General features: G+C 42.8%; 1 protein-coding gene across 2 annotated transcripts in view; it reads right to left on the bottom strand.

The window, feature by feature from the left end:
* Positions 1–394: 394 nt before the first annotated feature.
* Positions 395–15,618, bottom strand: part of ADNP2 (ADNP homeobox 2) — a 35,095-nt gene continuing 19,871 nt past the window's right edge. Inside the window, exons 3-6 of one of the 2 annotated variants that reach the window (XR_011246703.1) lie at positions 9,875–13,675; positions 5,898–5,992; positions 3,710–3,916; positions 395–493 (exon numbers count right to left, since the gene is read on the bottom strand). Coding sequence is in view for 1 of the 2 variants with exons in the window: in XM_069541338.1 (XP_069397439.1) it covers positions 10,400–13,675 (3,276 nt within the window). In the remaining variant the exon portion in view is untranslated. Of the gene's footprint in view, positions 494–3,709; positions 3,917–5,897; positions 5,993–8,918; positions 13,676–15,618 lie in introns of those variants that run through there. The other variant, XM_069541338.1, reaches the window with a different exon arrangement.

Here is a 15,618-nt window from a genome sequence, read left to right as displayed (position 1 = left end):
TTAAAACATTATTTTTTAAAGACTTATCTTCATGGAGAGGCAGTGTATGCTAGAAAATAAGTCAGTAACTCCAACTTAGATCTGGCTCTGCCAACCACTGTATCATATGGCCTAAGAAAAGTCATTTACCTCTCTGGGCCGGTTTGCTCATCAGCAAGAAGCAAAGCCTAACTTATCTCTTCCACAGGATTGTCAGACTCAGGTGAGCAAACTGCAGGTACTAAGCAAATGCAAAATACGTACTCTCAGAAACATTTTCTACTGAAACATCCAAAAAAAACCACACCTATTTCTTACTGCAACTCTCAAAACTTGCCTTTAAAGAAAGCCTCATTTACCGTCAAACAACGTATAAGGCACAAGGAGTATGAACCTTTGTTAAGGAAGCAGCTCAGGAAGGCACGTTTCTTAGTGGACAGGGCACAGGTGCTGGATTCGGGCTCAGGTCACACCTGAGGCAAGTCTGCTCCCTCTGGCATCACCACTGAAGTAGCTGGGAATGACGAATGGATGAGTGAGGTACCTCGTGGCTACAAGTGCCCGTCTACAACCACACTGGTCGCCATCTTCAGTGGCTGCATTGCATACTTAGCATGCCACCGTTGCACGTGATCAAGAGGTTTTGAATATGTATCCTTTAAAATTAATACAAGTCAGAAAGCACCTCAGCCCCTGCTCATTTGTAAAATTCCTGTCAGGTTTTACAAATGGCGATAATGGAAACAAGAAGTTAATCAAATTGAATTAATAGTTACTTCTATTAAGCAACGCTATCAACTTAAAAACATAAGCATTCCATGTAAAAATAGTTTTGCAATTCAAATTACCAAGTTAATAACCAACACTATTCTTTGCACAGTCGTTAAAAACTTAAAAATAAATTTTATTCATAAATCAAATGCACAAATTCAGTTAATCCTAAACTAATGTTTCTTTATTACAGAACGAAGATTCAGACAGGAGTCTTGGAGACTTCTAAGGACAGTTGATGAGTTTGCGGGTATGTTGGATTATATCTCAGACATTGCTGTGATTTAAACACTAAGATACAGTGATTAAATTACCAAGATATTTGGATTTTTAACTAATCTATCCAAATATTCAGATGCCAACCGAATTTGCAACAGAAAAAAAAAGCTCTTTGATCTATTTACCATCTTTTCATTTCAGGTTATGATTTTGTAACTAACACCTGGCAAGGAATCAATGTTAGGATTTAAATCTCTAGGGCAGCTCACGCTTCAGTCTGTGGCAATTTAACGCCAACTCACAGGTGGGCTCAGGTGAAAATATGAGAACGAATCAGGGGGAAGGGGCTGAAGCAATGTAAACACAGACCCAAGTCACACACGCTTGTACAAACTCCCAGAGCCTCCAGTGACGAGGGACTGAACCACTGAACTCAAAAGGTCCAACATGAAAGGCTGATTTTGACAAATTTTGGAAACCTATAGTATGTTATACAGTAATGAAGACCACATTTATCCAAAATCATGTCATCAGAGTAACTTGTTCTCGCCTCACCCTTTTCTTTTAGATTTTAGGTTTGTAGGGACTCTGCACGTCTTGTACGTGAAAGTGCACCTCCCACTTCCCTAAAGCCCCTGAAGTGAGGCAGACACACTTGATGTGTGTAACATATTCTGACAGCTTCAGATGAACTCAACAGTCAAAGCACTTCACCTTGTTTTACTGCGACTCAAGTTGCCCTTTGCATTTTTATTAGCATCTTTCTACTACTGGACATATCATCTCAATCGATATAAACTATGATAGGCAGACAGATATATATAGCACATACCCAGGAAAACCTGGTCCAAAGGTACTTTACTGCTTTAGGAAGAAAAGTCTGCAATATTATCCCGATAGTGAAATACTTATAAAATAATGTTGCTGATAATCTTAGACTATGCACACAAACAGTGTCTTAGCAGTGAGAAACCACTACTGGAAGAATATAACATTACCAAATGTAGGTAGCAGCTTAATTTTTTTAATAAATGAATATTAAATTTTAAATCAAAGAAAATTAATCATTCTGGCACTGTCTTCCTTCACATTGCTCATCCTCATGGGCAAAAGGTCCTGACCATGCGGGGTGCATGGAGAAATGTAATGAAAGACAATCTCTTAGACTTTTATGCTAGTCTGCCTAGTTTGAGTTACAACCAAATGACCTAGATTGAGGTGGACTTTATATCAGAAGGCAAATATAACATTACCAAATGTAGGTAGCAGCTTAATTTTTTTAATAAATGAATATTAAATTTTAAATCAAAGAAAATTAATCATTCTGGCACTGTCTTCCTTCACATTGCTCATCCTCATGGGCAAAAGGTCCTGACCATGCGGGGTGCATGGAGAAATGTAATGAAAGACAATCTCTTAGACTTTTATGCTAGTCTGCCTAGTTTGAGTTACAACCAAATGACCTAGATTGAGGTGGACTTTATATCAGAAGGCAAAAGACTCTTATGGTTACCCTCAAGAATATACTGTATTCTGAACTCTTCGAATCTGTCTAGTCTTTTTTTTTTAATTGAAGTATAGTTGATTTACAACACTGTGTTAGTTTTAGGCATACAGCACAGTGACTAGGCTTTTTTGCAGATTATATTCATTATAGGTTATTACAAGATATTGGGTGTCTAGTGTTTTTCTTGTAGACACTTTGGCAACCCTGTAGGGCAGGAATGCATTGATGCCAAACTAATAATCTATTCTTACACAAGTCATTGCAAGGAAGCAGTTAATTACTAATTAACTGTCCAGGAATTGGCAAAGACCCATTCTCTATTTCTAGTGCATTGAAAATAAAACATATGATTATACTGAGGCCATATCTTATGAAACACAGAAGGAATCACCTCTCCCCACCTGCCATTTTGTGAATGGAAAAACAGGCAAAGTACAGCCAGAACCGGCGTAGCTTCTCAGATGGCAGAGTAAGGTTAAGTAGTTCACACCCTGAACTTCTTAAGTGTTGAGAAATTAGATTGAGGATATCATTTAATTACACTGCAACCCTCAGACATTACGGGTATTTTGATCCTGGAAATAAGATATGTTTCATTTGGACAACAGTGTACAATTCTGGGAATTCCCCGGCAGTACAGTGGCTTTCACTGCGGAGGGCGCAGGTTCAATCCCTGGACGGGGAACTAAGATCCCACAAGCCGCGCGGCACAGCCAAAAAAAAAAAAGTGTGCAGTTCTAAACATATATTTAAAGATTCATTTCTAAGTGGGACTCAGATAAGAACCTGTAATCACAGTAATGTCAATCTACTTTCATTACTGAATAGATCTCATAATGAATTTACCAAGATTTTCCATTTTCGTTTTTAAAATTCTGAGTTGATTCCATGTTGTAACAATACATCTACTTTCAGTATCCCAGCTTCACCTTTAGTCATCAAATCATCTAACACAGAATGTTATGTAGAGGCCAAAAAATTGGCAATGCCAATAGCTAGGATATGGTTAGAAAATTCTACGTACTGGGTGTTGATATATGTGTATCCTGCTTACTTCTAAATTAGTGGCTTATTGGACCAAGATGGTCATTACCACCACCTGTGAAGAAAATCAAGGTCAGCAGTGAAATATAAGGCAACAAGGAAACAGGGCACCAAGAACTACTGTGATAACAATGTGAGTTCTGGTGCGAGGCTATTGATCTTCTGATTAGTTATGAGAAGGGCACTCACCTTAGAGCTGAACGTAGTGAAAAGGCCTCTGCTAACATGCCTGGAGTCATGTGACTGGAGTGGGGAGGAGCCACTGGCCCGGCTAAACTTAGGCTTCCCCAGCGAGCTTCAGAAATTCCTGCATCAGCTGCCCTCCTTCTTTTGTGTAAGTTGTCTTATTGATGTACGTAGCCACTCCAGTTAGTTATTTGAAAGCACATATAAAATCTAGACAAAATTAAATTTTAAAAATAACCAAAAATTACCTTCCCTGCAAAACGCATAATTTCTTTAAAATGATCTCATGACTTTCCCAGTGTTAAGAATTCTTAAGTCATCTTCCACAAGACAACAGCAAACTGAGGATAAGTCTCCTGTCCTTTTCAGGACCAAAGGTGCTTTCCTTGTAATGAGAAGACCTTGAATCTAAGTCTGCATGGAAACTCCTTCTAGAATCTGTGAGATGTAGTCCAAGTTTGATATCATATTAACTTGTGTGTGTGTTTGTGCGTGTGTATGTGTGTCAGTATCACTATTTCATAGTCAATGTAGGATTTTCCGGGTCTTCAGTCTAACAATTCTGAAAGCTGCTCCACAGAGGACTGGGGAGGCAGAATGAGTCAACTTATCTATAAACTCTAGCAAAACTGTTGTTTTTACGGATTTTACAACTCAACTAACGCTCAAGATAGATCTATAGAGAAACACTGTTTTAAGAAAAACTACCGAATCATTATTCGTTGCTATTATTCAATTTTCTCCAGATTATGTTTAGGCAAATGGTAAATTAATATATTAAACTTTCCATATCGTGGACTGTAAACTGTAAGCAACTAACTTCTGAAAAAATATATTCATTTATGACAACTAATTCTGAATTTGCATTTGATAGTATGACCACATGATCTGTCTTAGTTTGTTCATAGCAAACATACCTATATAGCTGGTTTGCTTTATAATTTAAATATTGATAAAATTCTAAGTTTTATTTGTTAAAGTTTTCCTTCTGAAAAGGAATTTATGTCATTTTTTGTTTGCTTAAAAGTAAACGAACACTGCTCATGATTTTATGAGTCGGATAAAGAAAGGTGGCTTGGGAAGCACCCCCTTTAAGGGGCCGTGGAAAACGTGTTAGCTACTGCTTGGCAGCGTTACGTACATTTTCCCTCTCAAAACGTGAGCTAGGGGACTTCCCTGGCAGTCCAGTAGCTAAGACTGCCTTCCAATGCAAGGGTTTGAGCCCTGGTCAGGGAGCTAAGATGCCACATGCCTCCTGACCAAAAAACCAAAACATAACACAGAAGCAATGTTGTAACAAATTCAATAAGGACTTAGAACAAAAAAAGTGAGCTAGGCCATCTGAGTGAATGGCGTTAGTGTTTGTTTTCCAGCGGCCAATATGGTGGCCTTAGGAGATCCCTGTCAGATACAACAGATTTGGATCTGGATTTTAATCTACTTTACAAGGTAACCCTCCCAGATATCTGATTTTTAACTTTCATATTTTAAAAACTAAGTAGTAATTAGGACAGGTTATCAAAAACTAGAAAAATTCTAAAGCTGAGATTTAATAACTGCATAACAGAAAAAATAGATTCCAGAAGTATAAATCAGCAGGTGTGCTACAAGGTGAAGCTCTATGTTAAGGAATGCATGTTTAGATATTTACTCTCAGCACCTATGAAAAAGGAATTGGTTTGAGAACATTAAAATTGTAACTATCAGTAAGAGAATGAAATTAAGTTTAAGTTTTTAAGACTAAAGAAAAGTGGGACTTCCCTAGTGGTCCAGTGGCTAACTCTGCGCTCCCAATGCAGGAGGGCCGAGTTCAATCCCTGGTCAGGGAACTAGATCCCTCATGCTGCAACTGAGTTCGCATGCCGCAACTGAAGATCCCAAATGCCTCTACAAAGATCCCGCATGCCACAACTAAGATCTGGCCCAGCCAAATAGATAAATAAATAAATAAATATTAAAAAACTAAAGAGAAGTTTTCTGGCAGTACCTCATAGTTGGAATTTTTATTCCTTAGTTGATAGTTCAGCAGGGACTCTATTTAGTAACATGGGGAGACATTATAAGATATCTAAATAGCAAATCTGTGTGTACTTCTTTTATTGTTGTTCTAACCAGGACTTCCCTCCTCTCACTTTTCATTCACAACACATCATGTCATTGAGTTCATTACGCAAAGCATTTAGAACAATACCTGGCACACAGAGGGCACTGTTACTGTTGGTGCTGTAACCATCTAGGATCAGGATGCCCTGTATATCTCGACACCCTAAAGGGCTACGTGTGCGTCTAGAGAGAGCAGACAGAGATTTATTACAGACAGTACTGCATCAGTTAAGGGACATTCACCGTGGGGGGTGAACTGACCTCTGAGTAGGGTGACCAACTTATCCCCACCTGCCTGGATGCTCCCAGTTTGGGTACTGAAAGTTCAGAGAAATCCCTCAGTCCTGAGTAAACTGGTACAGCTGGTAACTCTACCTTGGATCCCATTTCTTCATCTTTAAAATGCAGGTAAAATAAACCCTACATCATAAGAGTATTATGAGGCTTAAATGGGGAAATACGTGAACATAGGAATGTATCATACCAGCTAAGAGCATGGCGCTCGGCCCTCAGGTATCGCCCTAGCTCTTTTCACCTAACTAGCTCCCTGCCTTGGCCAACTTACTTAAGCTCTCCATGCCTCGGTTTCCTTTTAGGCAAAACGAGATACTACCATTTACCTTGTAGGATGGTTGAGAGTTAAAATGCATGTCAGCTGTGCACAGCTGAGTAAGCACTAAATAGATCCTTATCATTGTCGTTAAAATACTCAGCCCATTTCCTAGCAATAGTAAACTGTGGATAAATGTTTATTATCTACTAGGAAGGTCTGTTTAAAAACAATGTAAAAACTAGGTTAGTTTTGGGGCTGTTTTTTCTTTTCTTAATTGGTCGGGGTTGTTGCTTTCTTTAGTGAACTCTTAGAAAGTTGCACATAATCATCATACGTGAAGAGCTGTTGGAAAAGGGTAACAGGAGGTGGGCGACTGCCCTCCCTGGCCACACACCCCTGGGAACTCGGGGGCAGAAGAGCAACTGTCTACTGCAGGCCTGGCCCAGCTGCTGCCCAACTATACAGCACAGCGTAGGATTTCCAGAGGTCTTATTTCAATACTGAATGAAGAACCAGAACCACATGGCTTCTGCAAGGGAGACTGAACCGGCCTGAGCTTGAGGGAGAGGATGATGTGTCCACAACACCAGGGAGGCCAACTGACAAGTCTCATATGAGCAACAGCCCTTTCCTGAGAACCACCCAGACCAGGAATTCCTGGGAGAGCTCCTTGGCCCGGGAATGCCAGTCCAGTGCGGTGGTGCAGAAGCCCAGTTTCTGTGGTTACCTGGTGGTACGTGGATGAGGGTCTTCTGGCCCCTGTGGGCTTTTCAGGACCGGCCTGGCCTCTTCACTGATTGGCTATGTTTTGTTTGATCTCATTGATGAGGGTGAAGGGGGAAGAGTGGGCGGACACCACCTATACCATGTAGTCTTCAAGCTACTGTGGTACCAACACTGCCCTTGTACCCAGCACTGTCCTCGACACGGCCACCTCTGCTGTCTGCCTGCCCTCATGCCAGCCCTGTGGCCCACATCACAGAAACTGAAGGCAGGTACTCCTGCCGTTGTGTCGGACTCCGAGGCCTACTGTCCTCGAGAGCTGTAGGGTCCACACTCAGCCCTTCCTACTTCATTCGCCTGCAGCTTTCTAGAGAAAACATTCATGGGCCTTAGGACAAGGTGAAATCAAAGCCAACTTGCTCCTCAGCTGAGTTGCTAAGGCAAAATCCGACAGACTGAGATTTGCTAGCAGTTTCACTCTGGAAGCAGCATGCTGAGGGATGCGTGGGAGAGCAGTGATCAAAAGAAGAAATAACCAAAGGTGTGGGTGGTGAAGGTGCTTATCCTGTTATTTGGTGGATGAAAAGCTTTCTGGAGCACTCCTGAATTACTGTCTCTCATTTATTAGTCACTGTAACAAATGAAGTGATGTGGTTCCTAGTTATTAAAAAATAACACATCCCACACAAGGATGTGTTAACAGAATTCAGAAGCTAAAATAGTATCCTACATTCTAATTTGTCTTTCACTGAATAGACTTCAAATATGTAATCTGGGGGGGAGAGGGTAGGAGAAGGGAGGCTTTACTACGTGCAGCAAGGAGAACACGGAGGATCTTTCCTAAGCAGTGTCTCCAAATATGAAATATTTTTAGAGTTCATGCTACATAGATTACAAAATTTTTTAAAGTATACAATTATTCGTAACCGTGGTAATAAAAAGGATTGTCTCCTTTCCTTCTTAATTTCTAATCTTTTAATGGAGTAGTTTAAAAAACCTCCACCACTATTAATCTATAGTTTAGTTTTTCATTTTCAAATTAAACATAGGGACTTCCCTGGCAGTCCAGTGGTTAGGACTCCACGCTTCCACTGCAGGGGGCACAGGTTCGATCCCTGGTCAGGGAACTAAGATCCCACATGCCGCACAGCAGAGGCAAAAACAGTACTAAATTTACTCATTTTTTACATTTGCAAGAACTCCCATGTACTTTTTGAAGCTCAGCTTATATCAAATTTTGATCCATAAGCCTAAAACGTTATTTAATAACCAGTAACTAGCGTAGTATAAAAAGACTCCACATCGAAAGCTGAAATACAATTAGAAATCAGAATTCCTTCATCACAGTGGTTCTCCTCAGGGGCTGATGCTGCCCCACAGGGACACCTGGCAGGGACACATCTGCCAGCCCGGGGGGCCCGGGGGGTGGGTGGAGGTGCCACTGACTTGGAGGGTAGAGACCAGGGATGCTGCCCCGATCCTGCAGTGGACAGGACAGTCACCCGAGCAAAGAATGATCAGGCCCCAATGCCAACAGAACCCCTAACGTGCACAACTGAAGGGAGGGTCAAACCATGCACACGGCAAGCTGCGCCGTTCAGCAGAGCACAACCTGGAGAATGGCCGACTCCCAGCCGCTGCCAGACACGGCAAGGATCTCTAGCCACGTCTATTTGGTGACCCTGTAATTAGCCCTTTTGGGTTGTGCTTATTTTCACAATGACAAGTAATGTTTTTTAGAAAATAAATATGGTATCTACTTCTACGTTTAGATTGTTCCTGAGTCACCGTGATGTTTTAACAGTTAAAAGAATTAAACAGTTCTACTTGCAGTGGTGTAACAAGTTTTAATTCAAAATAGACACTCTGAAAACAATAGGTAAAAAAAAAATAAACTTGAACAAGCTCTTTGAATTTACAACAGAGCACACCAACAATCACACACCAGTTTCACGACTGCCTCAAAAACGCACATTACAGCAATGACATGCAGCTATATTTCAAAAATCCATACGGTAACATTATCTTATTTCCCAGAGACTGTCTTATCTTCTGAGTATGTTGCACAGGTGCCTCTGCTGTGTATCACCAGCACTACGACTTAAGGTCTAAACTGGATGGTCTCCATTACTGCTTCTGGTGCTTTAAGTTATTTTATATTGTGTGAAAAAACCGAGGCTTAGCTGTCCAAAGGAGAGTAATACACTTGAGCTCCTTAGCAATACCCCATCCCATTAACCTGGACAACTAGGCCATGGGAAAGCCCATTTCCCCCAAATGAATACATTTACCTCTAGGAAACTGTCAGAGATTTAATACACCAACCGGGAGACTAGCTCCGGTCTACTCATTTCACCTTGTCCCCTGAAAACCTGTGTTTATATTTCAGTTAGTAGCCACACCCAGGGGGTCAACATTTCATTCCTGAGTAACACGGTCCTTCCCTTTCACTGGTTTATGAACAGTTAGGTTAGGAGGAGAGCTTGTGTGTGTGTTTTCAGTGTTTGTTCTAAAGGCACTAAAGATTTATTGTCATATCTTTGAATGGAGAAAAGACTTATCAGCGTATCAAAAAGAGGGGAAAAGTCTACACTGAGAAGTATTTTTGTACCTACAGAATTACTTTATTTGTAAAATAACTCTTGACTTATGAGCTTTAATACCAGACTTCAGGTTCAGTATATTTTTAACAAATGAAAACATTTGGTTTTCTGAGTTACAATCAAAAACAGCTGTTAGGACAAACCTGAAAAAACGTAAATCGAAAGTATAATCTAATAAGCAAATACCTTACAAGAAGAAATCAGCATAAGTTAATGCAGTGCATCCTTAAGGAACCAGACATGTCACAGGGGCTTCTACTCACTTCTCTAAACATTTACTGTATCATCTGCTGCTACTTGTGAAGCTGAGGGAGAGCAGTTTTAATTCGCAGTTAATCAAGTATTCTGAAACAAGCTGAAATTTCCTTAAATGAAAAACAAACATATATAGATTTCAGTTTTTATCATACGATACTGACACTACTGGGAAAACAAGGCATGCATGAAATATCAAAAGATTTAATTTACATGACAGAGGAAAAAATGAAAAACAACTGTTACAAAATCAAGCTGCAGGAAACAATAAATTTGAAAGAACTATTCAGTTCTTTATATAAAAGTCTTTCTGAGCACCTGAAATAAATCTAAAGAGCAGCATAAAGACCACTGAAATTGATTAGTTCAACATACAGTGAAGAAAATAACATTTTTAAAAATCTCAATTGAAAAAGACTACTAAGTATCTAGTACTTTAGATTTCCTAATTTTTTTTTACAAGTTTTGTGGTTCATAGTCAAAGTTCAATCTGTGTTTAACATTTTTAAGTTCAGACATATCAAAGCCTAAAAGTACAGAAGGCTTGTGATTTTTTATTGCTTTCATGCAAATATACCTTCTTTTTCCAAAAAATGAAGCCACGTCAATTTTCCACACCCATAAGAGTGAGGATAACAGTTCTATTTCCTTTTTACTGGGATATGGTCTCTTGTGGAAATAATCTCTAAGAAACTGCTTTTTTTCTTCGTAAGAACGGTCTTCATATCTTTTAGGATTTAACGCTAAAACCTGGAGAGCGTCGTCGTGAACAAGGGGCGCCTCCGTCCTGCTTTCGCTCCTCTGTCTTTTAGAAGGCACGGCGCTCGTCGCCTTCTCCGGGGATGGCTCTCTGTCAGCGCTCGTGGGGACAGGCCGCTCCTCGCCCTCCCTCTGCTCCTCAGCCCCAAACTGGCCGTCAGGCATCTTTCTCTTTACAGAAAAACTGGAGTCGTGTATCACCTCACCATTGACTAAAAGCAGTTCACTGTTCTCAATAAAATTAGGCTGGACCTGCAGGCCTGAGCTGCTGTCCTTTGGAGCACTCCGACAGCGCAGCAGGTGTATGGCAATGGCTGCCAGAGTCATGTTGCCCGTGTAAACCCCACAGCAGTGGATGCACTTGAAAGCCGGGGATTTCAAAATCGTGTGCACCGTTGGCATGATGTGGTGCCGCTCCTTCAGATGCAGCTCGTACGCCTCAGCCGTCACGAAGGTGCCGAAGCAAAAAGGGCAGGTCAGCGCCTGGTTGCCAGGCCTCCCGGGCGCACCCTCGGTCTGTGGCCTCACTTTGATGTACACGGGCACCAGTGACTTGGAGTGTATCCCAGCCAGCACGGCCAAGTAGACCTCCCGCTCACCCAGCTCCTCCCTGGGCAAGATGGTGATGAAGTCGAGGTGGGGAAACAGCAGGCTGCCATTGGCATCGACATCCAGCTGAAATCCTTTGTCGCTATAGTCCACGGGCAGTCTCCTCTTCCCTAGGTGCATAGCCCTACTATGCTCTGAGAGGCCTTTAATATCGTGGAAAGTGCACGGGCAGAACAAGCACCCCAGGCCGTGCACCAGCAAGTGGCGGATAAGCTCCTCCTCTGAGACTAAGCACTTACAGGACAAACACCGAACTGTTTTCTCTCTCATCCACTTTAGAAACGGTGCACATGCCGCCAGCTTTTCCGGCTCCAGTGTTTCAGCGGATTTGGTTTCGCTGTGCTTATGTGCCACTTCCATGTGGACCTGGTAGACATTGGAAGGGAAGAGCTCGTTGCAAACTGGACAGGTTTTCCACTGCTTTGCCTGTTTGAGCACCTGATTTGCCTCTGCCACAGACGAAGAAGGCTGAACGAACATATTCTGAGCGGCATTTACCACCACTGGTGGGGAGGGCAGGCTGGCCATGGAGCTGGCCATCTGTGCAGCCGTGCCCGACTGCAGGAGCTGGATGGGCATCTGGGGGGGGGCAACAGTGGCGACACTTCCAGGGGGCACAGGCAAAGTGACAGATACTGGGGCAAGTGTGTATGTGGGAATCCCGTTCACTTGTTTCCCTGTGGGTATCAGCTGTCTGAGAATAGAGCCTGATGTTAGGAAAGCGGTGTTTGGCGAAGCCCCGGGTCTGATGGGCTGATGAGCAGGCAGGATGTTGGTACTCACAGACTGATTAAGCTGCAGGACCCCCGGCCTCACTGGCTGGCCCACAGGAAGGACCCCTGACACGACAGGCTGACTGAGCTGAAGAACACCAGAGTTAATACCCTGGTTCACAGGGAGAACACCTGACGAGACCGTCTGGTTGGGAGGAAGGAGCCCAGGTGGGACTACCTGGCCTGCAGGGAGAACCCTCAGTGGGACCGTCTGGCCAGGAGGGAGGACCCGCGGCGGGACTGTCAGCCCAGTGGGGAGCACCCCCGATGGCGCTGTCTGGCCAATGGGGAGAACCCCTGACTGAACCACCTGGCCAGCAGGGAGAACCCCAGAAGTTGCTGTCTGTCCTGAAGGGATAACCCCAGCAGGGGTCATCTGTCCCGCAGGAAGGACCCCTGACGGGACTGTCCGACTCACAGAAATCACCCCTGGCGAGACCGCCTGAAGAACTCCAGGGGTGACAGAGGGATTGACAGGAAGGACACCGGACGCAACAGGTCTATTTACCGAGAGAACTCCAGGCCCAACTGGTCTGCTTATGGGCCCAACAGGCTGGCTGAGCGGCAAAACCCCCGGGCGGATGGTCTGCTTTATGGGGAGGACGCCGGTTCCGACCGACTTATTTACAGGTCCCACTGGCTGACTCAAGGGCAACGCAGGAGGGTTTGCTGCCTGATTAAGTGGAACTCCATGAGAGAGAAAGACAGGCTGAGGTGTTGAGGGCGGCAGAGTGAGGTTGCTCTGGCCCACTGGCAGAGGACTGGAGACCAGAGTCACATGAGACTGGGCAACGGCAGGCGGGGAGTGGGTGAGGCTTCCAGAAGCGCCCGAGGCCCCAGTCACCGGGGGGGGCGCACCCTGAACTGGCTGTACCACAGTTTGGCTCTGACTGTTCTGTGGCAAGGCCAGGTGGAAGCAAGGAGATGTGGCTGGGATGCCCGGAGCACTGCTGTTGGGTGGTACAGCCACACGTGCAGCTGGTTTTGGAGCAATATGCATTTGCTTCAAAAGTCCAGTCTTCTTAATATGTTCTGAGATCACAGACCTAAGCTTATTCTCCAAATCCCTGTGTATATCCGACGTCAAGATGTGGTACATTAAAGCATCCTGGCTGCTGGCGTTGGCGCTGCACTTTTTACAGTAATACCTGTCGGATGGGGGCATCTTCTCTGTAGAACGGGGGTCGTCAGCTCTTGGTTGCTCACCCATCTCCTCAGTTCTCAGGCCAAAGTAGGAATTAATTAAGTAGTGAAAATGGGCTACCAGCACATGCTTCTTCATGCTGTAGTACAGAGTGTTTGAAAAGTTACATTTTAAACATGTAAAACTTATCACATCACTCCTAGATGATTTAGTTTCACCTAAAATATTCACAGTGTAGTTCTGGACTTTCCGAGCAGGTGCATGAAACATTCTGAAGTGCCTCCCCACAACTCTGGGTTGAGAGGAAAACACACAGTTTGGACAAGGGATCACCAGCTCTTGGTCAATTTCATCTTCATGGTAACGATGTAAATGATTTTTGAATGAAGTAAGCACTTTTGTGGAGTATTTACAGAGGCTACAACAGTATGGTTTTGTTCGATATCTCTGTTAAAAGAAAAGAAAGTCAAGCATAGTTTAATAAAACTATCAGATGCTACACCTTCTACAGTTGACAAGTATATGATTCTTTTTCTTCTAACTGGCTAGATCTAGTGCTGTGTTGTAAGGGGAAAGTACCCACAGATAACGTGTAAATAACACTAGAGACCCTAATTCAAATTTTCACATGTCACAAAACAGTATTCTTTCCTTCTCAAACATTTAAAAATGTAACAACTATTCTCAGCATGTAGGCCATACAAACACAGTTTGGCCCCAAAATCACAGTTAGCTGAACCCTGTTTCCAAGCCAGCCATTAAACCACAAATCTCATTACTTAGTCCTATACTTTGAATTGATGCAGTCCTAACTGCATTAATTAAAATAAACTCAATTTTCTGCACGAAAAAGTTATTGTCTCCCCTTCTCATCCCACTTCTCTTAGTTCCAATGCTGTTTTTACTCCAAATTCTAAAACTTCTGGAATTTATCTAATATAACCAAACTTGCAAATTGTTAACCCCATCATCACTGTCTTCCATTTCCCAGATTCCTGGAGAAGGCAGGAGACACACAGACAGCGCATGGCACAAGCAAGTAGCCGATAAACCATGCGACAAGCACTGAAGAAAGAGGGACTGTGCCTAACTCACTGTGAATAATCCTGAGGTAAGTTCAGGCCACAGACTGTAACTCTGACAGTACGGTATTTCTTTGTAAGGCAAATACGGGAAATTCAACAAGCTTGGGGCACAAGAACAGACATTTGTACAGCAGCTGGCCAACTGAGGAGCACAGTCTGTTCTAGCATCCAGGAAACCTTGCTGGTCTGACAACCTGGAGCAGTATGACAGCATCCGGACCCCAGAGCTGGTGCCCCAGGAAACACGGGCCCTAGTTTCACAAAGGAGGGAGGTTAAGGTGCGGACAGGTTAAACACTGGGGCAGAGGCCTTCCCGTTCTGCAACCCTTTTTCCAGCTACTGCAGTGGCCACAGGCCACCCCGCTCCTTCCCAGATCTGTGCTCTCGTGACCGCTCTCTCTCATACACACATACACATACTCCCCTCCTGTGGGTTTTGTCACCTTCTCTCCTAGTCATGCAGTTTTCCTCTTGGGTCACTGGTCAGAGAAATCACCCAAACTCATTCAACAACATGTTACTACTGCCTTCCCAGCAATTAGAAATCCCGGGTTCTGGCACTTCAAGGAGGATCTATAATAAACCTAGGGCAACAGCCAACCACAGATCACAAAGTAAAAAAACATTTTTCACTAACTCTGACACACTCTTCCCCCCATATTTTAATATCTCTGAAATCTGAAAACACCTTACAACTGACAGTTCAATGCTGCAACACAGCTTAAGTGTGAAGTATTACTTTAGTTTCATTAGTGGTTCATTTTAAAATGGTGCATCTTATACTCCACAAAATGCTGTACTGAAAAACCAGATACTTAATGAAAATTACACCCAATTAAAGAGTCAATAGCACTTACTAACAACTTGTTACTATCTGTTAGTATTGAACAGATCTTTGGGCTAAGAAAAGATTTCTTAAATATGACACCATAAGTATGATCCATAATAGAAAACAATGATAAACAGGACTTCATCAAAGTAAGAAATCTGCTCTTTGAAAGACACTGTTTAAAAGATAAAAAGACAAACCACAGGCTAGGAGACAATATTTGCAAACCACATATCTAATAAAGGACTTGTGTCCAGAATCATTTTTGTGGACATGTTGAAGTCTCAGTAAGAAAACATATAACCCAATTTTTAGAAAACTGGCAAAACATTTTAAGCATCAAATACTTTAAAGTAAAGAGGGTATCCAGATGCCAAACACACAAAAAGATGCTCAACATCATTAGTCACTAGGGAAATGCAAACTAACACCAGAGCAGATACCACTACAAACCTATTAAAATGGAAAATAAATAG

Source organism: Delphinus delphis, chromosome 13 (assembly GCF_949987515.2).
Source record: "Delphinus delphis chromosome 13, mDelDel1.2, whole genome shotgun sequence".
Classification (NCBI taxonomy): domain Eukaryota; kingdom Metazoa; phylum Chordata; class Mammalia; order Artiodactyla; family Delphinidae; genus Delphinus; species Delphinus delphis.
The sequence above is the reverse complement of the archived record's forward strand: the minus strand, read 5'-3'. Positions and strand labels throughout refer to the sequence as shown.